This window comes from Tachysurus fulvidraco, chromosome 2 (genome assembly GCF_022655615.1).
Source record: "Tachysurus fulvidraco isolate hzauxx_2018 chromosome 2, HZAU_PFXX_2.0, whole genome shotgun sequence".
Taxonomy (NCBI): Eukaryota; Metazoa; Chordata; class Actinopteri; order Siluriformes; family Bagridae; genus Tachysurus; species Tachysurus fulvidraco.
This window is the reverse complement of record NC_062519.1, coordinates 17,256,062-17,270,920: the sequence shown is the minus strand read 5'-3', so window position 1 is coordinate 17,270,920 and position 14,859 is coordinate 17,256,062. Positions and strand designations below refer to the sequence as shown.

Genomic DNA, 14,859 nt, shown 5'->3' with positions numbered 1-14,859 from the left:
AGAAATTGAAGAAGGTATAAAAGAAGAAAGGGAAAAAAGAAGAGAAGAGTAGAAGGAAGCACAAGGGGGGAACAGTGGTGGAGGGGAATGGGTAGAATTGTCTACACGACGTTTACATGGAGGGACTGGTGAATGTAGATGCAGACAAGCACGAGAGGGGAACAAAGGAGGTGAATACGAGGAACAGGAGGGTGAGGGACAGAGATAGAAAGAGGGGGAGGATAGACAGAGACAAACAGGGGGAACGGTTGAGAGGGGACAAAAAGAGAAGACGCGGAGAAAGAAGGGAACGCAAAAGAAAAGATTGCGGACCATAAAAGCGCGGAATACAAGAAAGAAAGTACAGTAGTAGCGAAACGACGGGTCAGGGAGGTGGCGTTGTGGCGAGGTGTGAGCGACGATGCGTGTGGGCGTGGGTGAGCGGGGGCTTGTGAGTGCGGCCTGTGATAAACGGAGAACCGAGAGAAGTAAAAATAAAAATAGGAAACGAAGAAAACACAAAAGGAGCCATCGGTGCGGCACAGCAAAGGGGGACAGGGAGATAAGATAATCAAAGAATGTAGGGAGGGAGGGGGGTGACGGGGTAATAGATGCGAGGGTGGGATTCGGGGGTTGGCTGGGGAGGCAAAAGTGGAAATGAAGGATGCTAAAAGAAGGGTGGGGGCCGAAATGCAGCAAAAGATGAAAATAAAAAACGAGAAAAAAGGGGGGTGAGAAACGAGGAGAGGGTGAGATATTACATTATGACGGGGACTAAGACAGTAACACATTAATGGAGACAGAATTACAGCGAAGTGGAAATGGGGCCACCACCCCACCTCCACCCCGGACCCTGAAGCCGTAGCTTGCCCTCAGGCGCTGCAGCTGTCCAGATTGTCTTAGGCGTGAATCTCTGCCTCACTCGACCCTATTTCTTTGACTGATTTGGACTAGAGAGTTCTCATCATCCCACCTGAAGACCGCTGTAATGTGTCTGTGGCTAACATACTGTGGTGAAACATTGTAACTTCAGCTTAGAGGATTTTATGTTGCTCCAAAAACAAAGCCTGTGGAACATCAACACTTTTATCTGCTCTCTAACACGCTGCAGTTCAGCCAATGACTCTGAAGAGTCAAAAGATGAGGAAAGTATGTATAATAATTGTTATTATGCTCGGCTCATATAATCATAATAATACTAATATACTAAAACTCCGAGATAATAAGTGACTGCTCTGTGTTCGTTCCACACTGAAGTACCTCGCAGGTCACGTCTGAACCACGGCCACCATTTGTGGTCCCTGCTCTAGCTCAAGTCGTCACTGGTGCAATGGAGCCTCTGAGAATCCAATTTGAAACTCCCCTAAAATAACCCATTTGGTTTTACATTCAGCGCACCCACCCCACCAACAAAAACCCGACCGCTCAGCTCAGGGACAACACCAAAACACCCACTGTCTCGTGACCCAAACAGTGATCCTGCCTGCCCTGCGCCTCCTGCGCCTCCATACCTATGCCAGTGGGTGAATGAATGCCATGTCTACTGTCTTGTCGACAAAGTCCTAACTTTCTACTGTCTATAAAAGTCTACTCCCCTGAATGAGGACATCTTACCATTCTCACTCTGTATATCGATATCTCTCGCTGCGCTCTCTCTTTCTCTCTCGCTCTATCTCTCTCTCTCCCTCGATCCTGATTGTTTCCTCTCTCGTCTCTCTCTCTCTCGCTCTCTCTCTCTCTTTCGCGTCTCTCTCTCTCCCTCTCCTCTTCCTCCTCTCTCTCTTTTTTTTCTCTCTCTCTCTCTCTCTCTTTATCTCTCTCTCTAGAGCGAGCTCGAGACTAGCAGAGCGACTCGACACGCAGCAGCCAGCTAGCAAGAGTTGTGTGACGCATCCGCTAGCTGCTATAGATTGGCTCTCGATAGAGAGAGGGATAGATGAGCGATCTATCGCGCTCGCGCGCCCCCTCTCGCGCGACTAGAGCGAGTGTTCTCATAGAGAGTATCTATTTAGCGATAGGACGAGACCCCCACGATATATCGGATCCTAATAGCTAGAGAGTGATATAGATACTACGCTCTCTCTTTCTCTCTCTCTCTCCCTCTCTCTCCCTCCTCTTCTTTTCTCTCTCTCTCTCCTCTCTCTCTGCTCTTCTCTCTTTCTCGCCTCTTTTCCTCCTCTCTGTCCCTCTCTCTGCTCGCTCTCTTTCTCTCGCGCTTGCTCGCGCGGCGCGCCCGCGGCTCCCTCGCGCGTGTTCGCGCGCGCGCTCGCGCGCGCGCCGCGCCGGGCCGGCGCCTCGCGCACGCGCGCTGGCGCCGCGCGCTCGCGCCCGCGCGCGCCAACGCCGCCGCGCTTGTGCGCGCGCGCCTCTCGCGCGCGCTCTCGCGCGCGGGATCGAGAGCTCTCGTTTGTGCTCGCGCTCGCGCGAGCAGCGGCGCGAGGGCGTTCGCCGCGCTTCGAGCGCTCTCACCGCTGCGCGCGTTTAGCGGCTCCGCGCGATCAGGCGCGCTCTCTGGCTCGCCGCGCCAAGAGCGCGCGCTGGGCTCGAGCGCGCGCGAGATCCCGCGAGAGAGTGGACGAGAGCCTCGGTAGCTTGGCGGGCAGCGCGCGATAGGTACGTCTAGAGAGCGAGCAGCCGCAAGCGCAGCATAGAGCGTCTCGCGTCGCTGTTACAGCGCTAGAGAGACGGGAGAGCGAGCGAGAGATAGACAGCGCTCCCGCGCGCGCCCGTATCGCGCGTGTGCGCGAACGCGCGCGCTGGAGCGCGCGCGAGCGTGCTCGAGCGCAGCGCGCTGGAGCGATCGCGCGATCCCGCGCGCGACCGAGCTCTGTGCGCGCGCCGGCGCGCGCCCCTCGCTGCGCGTGGTTCGCGCGCGAGGCGCGCGCCCTCGCGCGCGCTCGCGCTCTCGCTCGCGCGCGCGGGAGAGAGAGCGACGCGAGTGTTAGCGAGCGATCGGGGAGATAGAGCGCGACGCGCTAAGCTGAGCGATCCCTAGAAGCGCGCGATCTGTAGCGCGCGACTCTCTCGATCGCGCGCGCGGCGAATCAATCAACGTTGTCATTGTTTCACTTCCTCCTATACCTGCTGTTGTCTGCATCCATCAATATTTCACACATTCTGACAGCTGCATGTGGGGAATTACTGAATCCGACAGCACACCGTTACGATCCCTTTAAAATCTGTCAAGTTTACGAGTCACATTCTCTTTCTCAAAAGATGCAAATCATTTCTTAATAATTCTGACCTTTTCTGCAGATTAAGTCCAGGGTCTCCTTTCAGAGAATTTTCCTTCTGATTGAATTCTGTTTGTTTTTTATTAGTTCAGGGTTTATTAATCCACACAGTGTTTCCTGGACGTCTGTCGACCTCGTGTTGGACACGGCTGAGGTGAATAACATATCAGACACATCTCTGGTGTAGATGGTTGTCATTACACACCAGGGGGTTGACTGTCTGACAGACTGACAGCTTCAGGCGAGTCACAAGTAATGAAACGTAAACAAGATGAAATAGTGATTCAGTGTCGACAGTGTCGCGTACTGACTTACCTTAACTTCAGACCATACTATACTCTTACTTCATCATAGCCATGTACTTTAACTCACTGTACTAATTAGTGCAGTGAATATTTCTAAGTTTTAACCTAATACACTGTTGTGTTTAACAGACATTTGTTCATCCGTTTTGCCACAGAATTACAGCATGACATCCCTTCCCTCGCGCACGCAAGAGCGCATGACCCTCAGAGAGAATTGATCATCACCTTCTGCGTCACTATTGCATTTTCCATTTTCCTTCCTTATTTTTGCGATTTAAAGTGTAGTTTTCAGCTCATTTTCACCACGGATACACGCGGCGGCAGACGCTCCGCGGCCCACGCGAATCTCTCCCGCTGTGTGGCATTAACAGTCTATTAGCATCAGGAGGCTTTTGATAGGCAGCCAGCAGGAAGGTTAGTTTCATGTTGTTGTCATCTTTTGCCGATAATCTACAGCCGAGATCCAGCGATCATGCCGAAATGTCACTGTGGCATTTGGGAAAAAGATATTCTCTCCTCATCCAAAATAATGTCCAGGCCCTCCAACACCGATCATGCACTCGCTGGAGGACAGCTGGAGGAGGGAGAGAGAGAGGGATAGAGAGAGAGAAAGAGAAAGGGAGAGAGAGAAGCGAGAGACTGAGAGAGCGACAGAGAGGGACAGAGAGAGAGAGAGAGAGAGAGAGAGAGCGCAGGAGCAGAGAGATTGACAGCGAGAGCGCGCCGCGCGCGCGCGCGCGCGCGAGTAGAGAGTAGACGCAAGAGAGCGAGCGAAAACGAAAGCGACAAGCGCTCGAGACGCGACAGCGAAACGCGAAACGCGAAGATGACACGCGAGCGAGAGAAAGAGACGAGAGCGAGCGACGCGAGCAGAGAGAGAGAGAGAGAGCACAGTAGAGAGCGAGAGCTGGCAGAGAGGAGAGAGAGATGCAGAGAGAGATTGAGAGGCAGAAAGAGCGATAGAGAGAGAGAGCGACAGAGGACAGAGAGAGAGAAGCAGAGAGAGCGAGAGAGGGCATAGAGATAGAGTGAGATGCAGAGAGGCAGAGAGAGAGAGAGGGGGGCAGAGAGAGAGAGAGAGAGAGAGAGAGAGAGAGAGAGAGGCAGAGAGAGAGAGAGAGAGAGAGGCAGAGAGAGAGTGAGAGGCAGAGAGAGAGAGAGAGAGAGGCAGAAAAGGGGGGCAGAGAGAGACAGAGAGAAAGAGAGATAGAGAGTGAGAGAGAGATGCAACTAGACTGCAGACTGTGCTGATTACATCTTCTCTCTGACAGTGATAACTTCTCTAAGCTGGGACTCTCAGGCTGTTCGTACATCACCACAAGACATTACTGTTAAAGAAAACAGGCACCTGAATCCGTTCAGTATGTCTACAAGTACAGAGGCACGGATCACGCTGCAGTTCTGTCAGATTTACAGGAATAAAATCCTGGTGAGAAAAAGTACACAATACGTACAGGGCTTGGACAAAATAATGTGAACACCCATCGTTATACAGGTTAATATTATTTGTGGAGGCTACTGTGAAAAATTAAATGTTGTGATTATCACCGATGCAAAAAAAAAAGAATCATCAGTGACATTATTAACAGCAGGGCCAGTTTATGGATGGAGAAAAGTAGAACTGTTAAACACGGGGGAGGATCTGTGAAGATTTAGGTGGCCATATCTAGGTATTATGCTGTCCGTCGTTAGGTTAGCCGAGATGTCGCGTTACTGCCAGCAAGCATTTGAAAATGCTAAGTGATCAGATGCAGCCAAAGGGTCCGAATGATGTTTCCAAACGATGATGCAATTTTTCAAGATAATGCACTTATCCCAAAAGACAACACAGTTCAGTCTTGGTTTGAGGAGCACCAGCCTTTCACCTGACTGAATTGAATATCATTGAACCAATGTGGGGACATTTTGAAGAGAAGCGTGAGAAGCAGATTCCCTTTTCCAACTTCACTGCAGAAACTAGAAGATATTCTGCTTGATAAACGGTACAAAATTCCACCGCGCCGTATCGAATGCAAGCGGTGGTCCGACACCTTATTCATAAAGAGATGTTCCAAGTTTCGTCGGTGTTCAAATTATTTTGTCCAATTTGTCCCTGTAACACTGTGTCGCGCGTTCAGTCTGAAGAACGTTCCTTCGTTATCGCAATTAACAGAGATAAAATAATCCAAGCTTGGGTATTTGTAGTAGGGAGAAAAACAATACGATGTGAGTACAAAAGGATGATTATACAGGATGTGCTGTACGGTGTTATAATATTCCTCTGCAAAAATCTTCCTGACGGGTCTCAGACTTATTTGTCTCCTTTGTGCATAAACGACGAGAAAGTAGAACGTAGTTACGCAATGCCTCCTTTGGTCTATAAAGGTCAGTGCCGCAGCACTTGGGGACATGTGGTTATGGACTTTATGGGTGGAGAAGATCGACACCTGTGACAGAGCAGGGTAGAAAACCGGTCGGCAGCACAGAACACTTTATCACCTATACATTATGCTGGTTCTGTGGCCACAAGCCTTATGGATGATCTTTATGGTCCAGGATCTACAGTGAGCATTAATCTGTAGCCATGGCAACAGAGGGGTGTCGAAAATCTCCGGGGACCGATTGTCTGCTTTATACCACGAGTCGCTATCAAAAGGCTCTCTCTGTTTACATGTGCTTACACACACACACACACACACACACACACACACACACACACACACACACACACATTCACACACACACACATTCACACACACACACACGACCACACACGCACACACACACACACACACACACGCACACACACACGCACACACAAACACACACACACTCACACACACACACACATTCACTCACACCCACACATTCACACACACACATTCACACACCCACACATTCACTCACATACCCACCCACACACACATACATTCACACACACACACACACACACACACACACACACACACACACACACACACACACACACACACACACACACACACACACACACACACACACACACACACACACACACACACACACACACACACACACACACACACACACACACACACACAAAAATCAGCTCTGGTTATTTTGGGTCAATCTTCAAGTTCCTGAGTTCCTGCTATGCTTTATTAGTAGTTATGGTCACACTTGTATAATACAAGACTAATTAGCTTGCCAAATATGGAGCCGTTTCTCAAATGCACACACGTCCAGTCTTGTGTTTTATTCACATTATCCTGGCTGTTGTGACCGGCGCTCCATAAAGAAGAAACCAGAGTTTCTCAGTGATGTGTCCAAGTGTGCGATATTATATTGACTGAAATTAGAGGCAATGCAAGACCATACCCTTTTGCTTTTTTACGGGTGAAAGGTTCGGAGGGAGAGCAAAACGAAATCTGTTCTTCTAAAGTAAACTGCCACTCAAGGACGGCTGTGAAAAGGTCGCCCCGAGACGGCCGTGCTCAGACAACGCCGGATCGGAGAAATCTCCCCATTATAATTCCCCGCAGGTCTTTACGTGTCAGGATGTCGGCCTTTAAAAAGGACTAATTCGCCGTCAAACTGGAAACTTGCCTTTCAAAAAATTATATAGCGCTCAATTAACATTTGCAGACTAAATGAAGGGCAATTGGCTTTCACATCCGGTTATATACACGTATATATTTCGGTTACGTTCCCAGATCTGTTGCTGACTGAAGTGGACCAATATACAGCAAGAAAACCACTGGGTCAGTTTAGGGCAAGATCTTGTGCGTACAAAGCAAAGGGGAATTCTAAAAGGATATTTTTTTATATGTAACTACAGATTTGAAACTTTTCAGCATGGCTTCTGGACAGGAAGCAATTTCATACTGTTTTTAAGTGGAGTGACATCTGATGTGGACCCATTCAACCCAAACGGCAAGGCGGCGGCGAGTAACGGCAGCCCGTGACTGAGCATCATATCTCTCATCCACACACACACACCGACACGCTTCTGGCATCATGTTTTTTTAGCAGTAATCCTGTTTGAAATTCAGTATCCATCTCCAGCAACGATGTTTTAATTAACGCAGGTGATTTAAATAGGATTCCTGGGGGAAAGCGTTAAGTCTGTTAACTTACTGATGTGTACAGCAACTTGGACAACCACAAATCACAGGGGTTTTGTACGTGAGTCGATACCGATTGGGTGAAAGCGCCATAGCACTTTACTGCACGTTATTCACGTGCACGTTTATTTGTGCAGTATTTCGGTATTAACGCAAGTTATTTACTGGCGCTCGCGTCTTATTTTTAAGTCGACGGCTTAAATACGGAATTAGGAATTTTTTTACGTTGACTGAAGAAGATTGGTCACGTACGATTAAATTAAACATTAATAAAATACTAAATACTCCTAAATACTATCTAAACAATAAAGTCAAATTTCAAATGTTTTACTGATACTTTGACAGAATGCCTGCGATTTTACATTCACGATATAAAACATAAAGAAAATCTTGCTTTTCAGTGCTCTCATACTTTAAGCTCCCTCACCACCTTCTCCATAGCCTCAATTCTCATCTCTGTGGAAAACAATGATGAAGGAATGTTCAAGGCTAGAGTTCATTTCAGATCAGCACTCTCTCTCGTCATATGTCCAAGTATTTATGTCAAACATGTCTAGAGTTACTGCTGCGGTAAATGTTATAAAACTCAAAAAGTGACCTTTTAAACTTTTATTCTATTATTTTATTCTGTTATTCTACAAGAAATCTTTCTCGGTGTACTGTAGTTTGAGCGCTTCTACTTTCCGACGTAGCCACGAAAAAGTAACTCTCGAACTATTGCAGTAGGTTCTGTACACTTCTAACTCAAGTGAGTGACAGCTGGGGAAAATTGCAATATAGCCCGAGTTTACCTTAATATAGCGGTCGAGCTGTGGGTAAACCCTATACACTCCCAGGAGGACGGAGAGCCGGGTTCTGTAGGGGAAACGAGACGAGACCACGTGGGTGACCTCTGGGAAAGTGAAGATTCGAAAGCCAAACTTCTCATAGAGTTCCTGGAGTTCTGCGTTTGGTCTCTGATCGCCCTCGCTCAGGATACTGCCCACGGCACAACGACACTCAGGACCAGGCACCTGGAAAATACATACAGTGCTGGTTAAAGTAGTAAATGACCCAAACACAAGCTTTTGTTGCTTATGTTTTACGTGAGCGTTCGAGTTTTTCGGCGTTAAAGGTGACTTGCATACAAAGGTAGTTTGGTGTTCCACAAGGCTCTGTCCTAGGTCCACTGCCTTTCTGCTATAAACGTCCATAATTATGCCTGTGTTACCTTCTGCTTCTCCTTTTTAGTTACGCTTTCATAGCTACACCTGCCACATGCACTCTAATCACAACACAACTTTTTTCCTGTTGTATTTAACCATGTTCTCTGTAACGTCTGAGGCAATGCGGGTTGTTTATATGCTGTAATACGGCTCGTCCGTTTCTCAGGATCGGACTGATTTGAGCCTAATTGCTCTACTCCCGCTTCTGCTGTTACGGCTATTACATCTCCGAGTTATCTATGCGTATGATTATCCTTTACTGTTGTAGATCAGAAAAATCTCACCTGGAAACCACAAAGACTCGTGCAGTCCAACATCTGCTGTGCCGACGACTCACCTCCCTGCTGAGGCCATACAGTACAGACTCAGTTCTGTATATGAACGAATACTGAAATGATTTATCATTTCTCCGTCCCCCCGAAGAGACAGGTTCTCGTTTGAGGTTCCTGCCCTTTTGTAAACACTATGTATATCTTTAGTAGGTAAAACTGATTTATTTGTCAGCCACAGCAAAAGAGTGACAGTGAAATATTACCTGTTTATTTTTAAATGCAAGAAAAGAGACATTTTTTTCCCCAAATACACTATTTTGATAGGTTTAATGTATGCAATAGAAACATTCCAAATAAATAATCATTTTTGACATTGAGTTCCTAAATATTATGCAAGTTGCACCAAGAGAAATTCTACCTTTCTATTCATCACCAGTTTCTTGTCATTTGTTGTTAGCTGAAAAATAACAGGCAGGCGCACTGACCACTTTTAAACAAACTTTCGTGAAAACTTCCCTATCGTTGCTGCGGCGAACCCGTCGCTTCACCCGTCGCTTCACCAGAAAGCCACAGACAAGGCCTGCAAAAAAGCCTTACACCTCAAGGCAGCAATTAGAGGAGCCTTTTCCCTACAATCTTGAAGAAGCCCTTACTGAGTCCTTGTCAGGTGTAAACACAGGCTCCTCCTCAACTACATCTTCTCTCCTCTCAATACCCAGCTGGGGGCTAAAACAAATAGTCTCCACACACACACACACACACACACACACAGGATGAGTCACCAAGAGAAAAGTGGCCTAATGAGGACCAGCCGCTCCATCGGAAACAAACATGGAGAGGGAAATGAAATGAATTAAAACACAAACAGGATTTAATAAAGAAATGTAGCAGGCACAGGTGGTGCTGTGTGTGTGTGTGTGTGTGTGTGTGTGTGTGTGTGTGTGTGTAAAAGGTGTGTGGGGGGGGAAGCAGGCTGATGATATTTCAAATCTCTAATTGCTGAGAGTACGCTGGCTGCGGACAGATGCCCAGCTGCCTTCTTCAATGAGAGAGAGAGATTACATACTGAAGGACAACACACACGCACACGCACATACACACACACGCACACACAGACATAATAAATGCTCAGGGGAGTAACTGTGGTGTGTAACCACTTTTGTAGGTAGTAAGATGAGGAAAAGGGAGAGTTGTACGAGACCAGATTAGGTCATTTCAGTCTAAGTGATGAATGTCATGTGAGGAAAATCAGGTAAAGATGTCATGGTTTAAAACTAATTGATCGTGCACGGTGACCGAGCAGAGATTTGTCTCACTTCGCCCCCTCCTGAGTCCAACACACTGTCCCGGCTCTTCGGTACAGTATTAGAGACGAGGTGTGGTACACAATGCCGCTTCCTGAATCTGTTTATTGCTCCACTTATCTGTCTCTGAGTTTAACCCAAAGAAGCTTTACAGTACGTTACATTCCTACTTCCTATTCAAACCTACAGAGAAATATGGAAAGAGACCCAGCTGGAGAAACGTCACCGAGGTATGGGAATTTGGCCTGTGATAGTTCCTCATCCTCAGCTCCATCATTCACTTCATAACTGGTCTGGAGTGATGGAGGGAAATATTTATGGTTTAGCATAGAACCAGACATCACCGGATGCAGACTGGCTTCCATTTCCGAGGCTTATGTTTCCTGTCTGCGAGAGGCACTTGGGATTTTTAGTAAAACCCGTGAAACGCAAGGCCTTCTGGGAACCGAAGCTAGTTATCTTTTATTATAAACCCCTTTGGAAACGACCTGCTTTCTCGATCCATCTGTTTGCTTTACTTTTCCCGCTGCCTGTGTAAATGCTGGCATAGTAGAGAGCGGTATGAGATTAATTCCGGATATTTTCAGACTTTCGATGGACACATGAAGCCACTGTAAAGTTGCATCTGTATTACATTTGCTTATAGTCAATAGTTTGCCATTAATTGTGAACATTTCTTTCCCCAAAGTCCTAAAACTGGATGCAACTGGAGGGAAAACGTGTGTAGGACGAGGCAGAGTATTGCAGTCCTGTTGAAAACTATGCACCTGTCAAGACGGTGTAGGTTGCGCCGTACATCTACGCGTCCCTGACTGTGGGGATTAAAGGGCAGCGTGTTAAGAGGACAGTACCTGAGGTGTGACTTTATAAATCATTCAGTGCATCGAACCAATTAAATCCAACTTCGTGGAATTCCACGCTGAAGCTGTAGACATCTGCAGAGCTCCAGATGGCCAGGCCGAAGACTGCACTCGTACCGGCAACAGCTGCACTACAGTTTTTTTCCTCCACTAGACACTCGCAGTGAGTCAGACAGCAGGCCACACTGATGGAGTATCCTGCTGTGCTTGTCTGCCACATGCTTTGATTGACAGAGTGTAGCAATTAGCAGACGCGGTACTAGAGCGAGCGTGTCACGTTGGAGAGCAAGCCATATAACGATCAACCTTATCACGCAGACCTTTCGCAACCTGAGCTGAGCGTCAGGCTTGTCGTGTCAGAACAGACATGGTGAGAGAATACGATTCGGTCTCACACTTTCACTCGCTTCGCCAAATGACAAAGTTGCCCTGATTTTTCTCACCCATGAGAACCTGCTTAAGGTTAGTGACTCTCCTCCTTCTCTTCCTTTCCCGCTGTATTATTTAGCCTAATGAAGACAAGTGCCTAAGGGCAGACAGGAGCTCTCATTCCAGAAGAGATCACTGTTTTCCTGCACTTCTTCTCCAGGTCCTTAAAGCAGATCTTTTCAGGCTTCTGACCTTGAGATTGGCAGCGGTGCTCCAGGCCCCTCCACTAACGAGCCGGTATCATTAGTCCAATTAGCCGAGCTGGATTAAGACTTAGCCGTAGTTGTGCACAGAAGCAGTTTGCTAATTGGAGGCCTGGGAAAAGAAAAATAGAGAGGCCGCCAGTGACAAAAAAGCCTTTCAGCGCAGGAGCAGGAGAGCTGTCAGTCCAACTCGCTCTGCATTCCAGCAGGGATTTGTGCCGAGACGATGTGGACACATTAGTGCCATGGCAACAGCACCGGCCAATGGATGTAGATTCGGATATGGATATGGACGGAAAGTGGAAAGGAAAGATGAGCCAAACTGAGATCTCTGACATCTCTGGGGATGATGCCAACCTTCAGTCTATAGCTGCTAAGAGAAATGTGACGTCGATCCATCGCCGAACGGATTTAAAATACATATCACACGATTGATTCAATTTAACGGTGTAGTCTGTAATTGTTGTATACGGACGTTATCCGCTCGTCTTTTCGTGTCGTTCGTGCAAAAAAACAACGTGATGCTCTGAACGGTATTTTCCACGTTCGTGATCACGCCGATTATAATTTCTTCTTCGAGACTTTTTTCCCGTATATTATTTTTGTTCGTTTATTCATATATCTAAAACTCAACAAACACATGGCATTGTTTAGCTCAGGCCCACAAAATTTTATCCTCGAATCTCATATCAGGTTTTATTGCATATTCCTGCCTGCATGTGAGTACGTTCGGTCACGGGCACAAACGTTACGCCCGTTTAGAAAGAGGAGATGATGTGTAAACACAACCAGGTTCTATCAGATCTCCCTATATCTGAATAATCACACCCAGCAATAATCCTCTCACATACATCCCAAAGAGATCAGTACTCTGGGATTACTGTACCAACAGCTCCACATAGTGGTGTTGGACACACACATACGATGTTGTGGGCAATTGTGAGCATATTTAAGGTTTTTTTTCTTATATATATTACAGATCTCTTTTTTGTTTGTTTGTTTTTTGAGCTATAAACCTTCCCACCACCTTCACACACTCAGGATTTGTACAATACAATATTTTTGAAACACAATGTACTGACATTACACTGATGTGAAAGTGTAAGTCAATGTCATATAATCGTGTTAATCGTCATGGCTTAGCTTTTTTTCATTTTCTTTCCCGACGCACACCGCTAACGGCGAGCACTTATGACCGATCGCCATCTCTGACGTTAACCCCAAAGTTCTGTAGGAGCTGGTGAACGTTGTGCAGTTCACAACAGTGGGGCATCCATACTGGTAACATTAGAAACCACCTGCCACATGGTCAAAAATTCTTTCTGTATAAAGAACGTAGTATCAAGCACGTCTAGCCCCGGACTTTCAGGTTGAAGAGCGTTCGTTCGTTCGCCATGTGCATGTTGGAACAGGCACGAAGGTAGAGAACACAGTGGATGATACACCAATTCGATTGTACCAACCGTGCTTACTCACATCCACATCCACACACAGACCTAGCCAGAGTTTGAGAAAACTCTGAAACCAGGAAGGAACAAGTGAAGAACCTGCACAGAACTTGAGCTCAGGATCAACTCATGGACCATGGAGCTGTGAGATGTCCTGCACCTCCACGTCCCTCACCTTCTTTGGATCATCGTAGAAGACGCCTACTGTGGGCAGCTCTGGTGCAACTCTGCAGCTCTCAGCAAACAGCAGGCTGGAATCTTTATAAGGTCCTTGTTTGTATTTATAAGCTACAGTCATGCTTTTTACAGGAGAGGAACCGGTGCTGATGTGGATCTCTGTCAGCAGGCCGGAATAAACCACATACACAGAACAGGTTAAGAGCAGGAGAACCACAAAGAGGAACCCAGTGACACCCCAGTCCACAAACTCCCACATCTCCAAAACTCAAGGATGACTTATTAATGGATGGATGACTGCAGACTTGGTCTAGATGATGAGCTTAAGGACTTTGACCAATCGTGTGTCACGTGTCAAGTTGTTGCCTAGCGACAGTGTACGGTTTGTCAAATCAAAGCTACGTCTCTTATTTTAGTTCCTGATCAGTGTCCTGGTTTCTGCTGCTGCTGCTGCTGCTGCTTCACTTCCCTAAATACGTGGGAAACCATGACTAGGCTCGATCCCAACAGCATCACTCAGTGTTCGTGTAGGGCACTAAGTAGTGACGCAGTTACTGTTGCGCTAGGCACGTGCACCTAGTGAGCGAGGTGACATTTGATATACGGCCCGTTTAACGGTCCTCCTAACGGTCTTTTTTTCCGGACAAACCATTATAAACACGGCAAAAAATGACAAACTCGAATCCGTGTACTAATATAGCACGACCTGTGTAAAATACAAAGACAGACTTATAGATTTAAACGCGTATGTTTGTGGTGCTGTGGCAAAAGGTTTACGTTTAAAAGAGCTTAATGCAGTGAATAACTTTTTGGTTCAGTCCGTTTATTCGAGACGATCAATGCTGCGCAGCTGAGACGCATATCCTTCCTTTATTCTTATGCGCACGTGTGTGATTTTAATGGTAAACACTACTGTAGTTCACTGACCACTCGTGTACATTTAATTTGGTTTAATTCATACTCTTATTACACTATATGTATCTTTCTAGGTAAATCATGCACAGTAAAAGTACAAATACATACATTACATGGTCATAAGTATGTGGACACCTGACCACCACACCTATAAACTCCAATACAAACCCATGGGTGTTGGTTCTCCATAGGTTTAGCCATGAGAGCATTAGTGAGATCAGGTGAGAAGGTCTAGGGTGCAGTAGGTGTTCAGTACGGTTGAGGTCAGGGCTTTGTGCAGGACTCACACCTTAACACTGTCGTTATGGAGCGTGCTTTGTGCACAGGGGCCTGTGTTGTTCATTACTCTTCACTTGACTGTAATGAACTATTACAGCACTTTGTTGAACATGCAGATTGGCAAGACAGACAGAGATTTGTGTGTGTGTGTGTGTGTGTGTGTGTGTG

The 14,859-nt window shown here is 46.8% G+C and overlaps 1 protein-coding gene across 2 annotated transcripts; it reads right to left on the bottom strand.

The window, feature by feature from the left end:
• Nucleotides 1–3,832: 3,832 nt before the first annotated feature.
• LOC125140035 (testis-expressed protein 264-like) lies at nt 3,833–14,044 on the bottom strand. Of its 2 annotated transcripts, XM_047807077.1 has the most exons (4): nt 13,496–14,044; nt 9,089–9,145; nt 8,391–8,612; nt 3,833–4,156 (listed from the first exon to the last, which is right to left on the bottom strand). In XM_047807077.1, the coding sequence occupies exons 1-4, from the start codon at nt 13,754–13,756 to the stop codon at nt 4,070–4,072; spliced, it is 627 nt and encodes a 208-aa protein (XP_047663033.1). In that variant the 5' UTR covers nt 13,757–14,044; the 3' UTR covers nt 3,833–4,069. The 2 variants fall into 2 exon arrangements, with proteins under 2 accessions (XP_047663033.1, XP_047663040.1); XM_047807084.1 differs by lacking the exon at nt 9,089–9,145 and having other exon boundaries at nt 3,838–4,156; nt 13,496–14,036.
• Between the last annotated feature and the right edge of the window lie 815 nt (nt 14,045–14,859).